General features: G+C 44.8%; 1 protein-coding gene across 1 annotated transcript; it reads left to right on the plus strand.

Moving 5' to 3' along the window:
• The first annotated feature begins 227 nt into the window (after positions 1-227).
• Positions 228-1,976, plus strand: LOC147092793 (putative G protein-coupled receptor 139). Its single transcript, XM_085975686.1, has 3 exons — positions 228-240; positions 514-639; positions 1,057-1,976. Exons 1-3 carry the CDS (start codon positions 228-230, stop codon positions 1,974-1,976), a joined length of 1,059 nt encoding a protein of 352 aa, XP_085831812.1.
• The last annotated feature ends 215 nt before the right edge of the window (positions 1,977-2,191 follow it).

Genomic DNA, 2,191 nt, shown 5'->3' on the forward strand with positions numbered 1-2,191 from the left:
TAGTAATGGAGGAGCACGTTCACCACTAGTGTTAGTGTGGGTTATCACTAGTAGTGGAGGAGCACGGTCACCGCTAGTGTAAGTTTTGGCAGCTACTAGTACTAGAAGAACACGGTCACATCTAATGCTGCAGGACTGTGGTCATCACCAATATTGCAGGATTTGTTTCAGCGCCTGTTCTGGAGAAGTTGGAGCACTAGGAGTCAGTGAAGGACAGGGTCAGGGCGATGGACTGCCAGGGTATCTGCTTCCACCAGTCCTGCTGGAATAGGGTCAGCTCCAGTAGCGGGTGATTCCAGTTTCCATTTGTAAAGCATGTTTGTATTGTGTGTGTTTTTGAAACTGTACAATAACAATTTCACATATTTCTCTTAATCTGACGTATCAGTAAAAAAACTTACTTCAGTCTATTTGTTAAATGACTGTAACTAATGTCATTATTATGATTTAACCTGATTGACTCCCTTGCGGATTGATGTGTGGATAAATATAGCTTCCCTTCCATTGTCTCAGCCGTGCGCCAGTCAGAGTTTTTCAGCTCCAACAGAATCCAACCATTCTCACAGAAAATGGAGCGGCCAGGTATTCTGCTGATAAAAGAGATTTACTACCCGATTCTCGCAACTTTCGGTGTCCCCGGTGAGCCGTTGTAACCTGCTTGTTGTTAATCGGTGTTTACTGTCTGTTCATATCGCATGCTGGACAGGGTAACTATTTACAGATGTCAGCATTTCACAGTGAACGGCGTGTCCACACTTTCCACGTTTCCCTTAATGCCATAACCTTACTGATGTTACGATGTTCTTTGAAGCTCAAACTCAGGGGTTTTAGAGGATTTCCAGATCGTCCTGTCACCCCGTGTAGAGTGAATGCTGCAGCAGCTCATTAAAATGTGTGGGTGGGTTTCCCAGGTAATGGGTCCAATACTAATCCTATTCTCACACTGCTCCGTGTTGATAATCACACTGAATGGAATAAAATGCTCTCAACAGGTATCTCCATATATATTTCAATCAGACAGTGGTACATCATTTCTCTGCTCTCTCTTTCTTACAGCGAACTTGGTGACGATGGTGATTCTCACCCGAGGAAACTGCGGCCTTTCCAAGTGTATCTCTGTCTACATGGTGGCCATGGCAACAGCAGATCTACTGGTCATGATCTTCAATGTAATAGTGTATTATATTCTCAGTTATCACTTTCCACTTTCATTCCTGTCCCACACTCCCGTGTGTAAGTTCATTCTATACATGAAAGCTGTCAGCTTCGATTTGTCTGTTTGGTTCACCGTCTCCTTCACATTTGACCGATGTGTAATTATCTGCTGCCAGAAGTTTAAAGTAAATTATTGCACCAAGAAAACCGCGGTCGAGGTTATAACAGCGTTCACGGTCCTAATCTTTTTAAAGGGCATCCCCGTATTGTTTGCATTTGAACCGCAGCAAATAATTAACAAGGTGCAGTGGGGCTGTCGGAACAGAGTAGCTTTATTTTCCTCACCTCAAGGTGTAGCGTATCTCTGGTTTCACAGTGTATGGCGCGTTTGGCTTCCCTTTACCTTAATGGCCTTGTTTAATTGTTTGACCGTCAGACGTATATTACTGGCCAGCAGAGCCCGCCGTGGACTCCGGGGACAGAGCAGTGAGAATCAGAGCGATCCAGAGATGGAGAGCCGAAGGAAATCCATCATTTTCCTCTTCGCTATATCGGGCAGTTTTATATTGCTGTGGCTGACAACTGCCGTGAATTTTTTAATTACCAGAATGACAAACGTCAATTATTACCGAGGCGACCGCACAAGCCCAGCCTATATCGCCACAGAAACCGGAGATCTGCTGAAGCTTTTGAGCTCCTGTGCGAACACATGCATTTATGCAGCGACCCAGAGGAAATTCAGAGAAGAGCTGAAGAAGGTTTTGAAATCTCCCTGGACACTGATTCTGAGATTGGTTAAACATGAAAGAAAGCCAAACTAGAGCTTCGGTTGGATAATTTGAATTCCGTTCTAGCTCGTGCTCCAGCTTAGAAAGAGGCTCTCTCCACTAACCGCTACATAAGGATTGTTCTTGTAAAATCTCACAGGTAGGCGAGTATATTTGGCACACTCTGTAGCATTTAACGCCAACTAGGACCGTGGGTTTCCGCAGTTCTTTGGCCGAGTGTCTCCTCCCAAAGAAGGACATTCCCCCTT

Source organism: Somniosus microcephalus, unplaced genomic scaffold, assembly GCF_052327205.1.
Source record: "Somniosus microcephalus isolate GS21.2 unplaced genomic scaffold, FLI_Smic_1.0 unresolved_chr2, whole genome shotgun sequence".
NCBI lineage: Eukaryota > Metazoa > Chordata > Chondrichthyes > Squaliformes > Somniosidae > Somniosus > Somniosus microcephalus.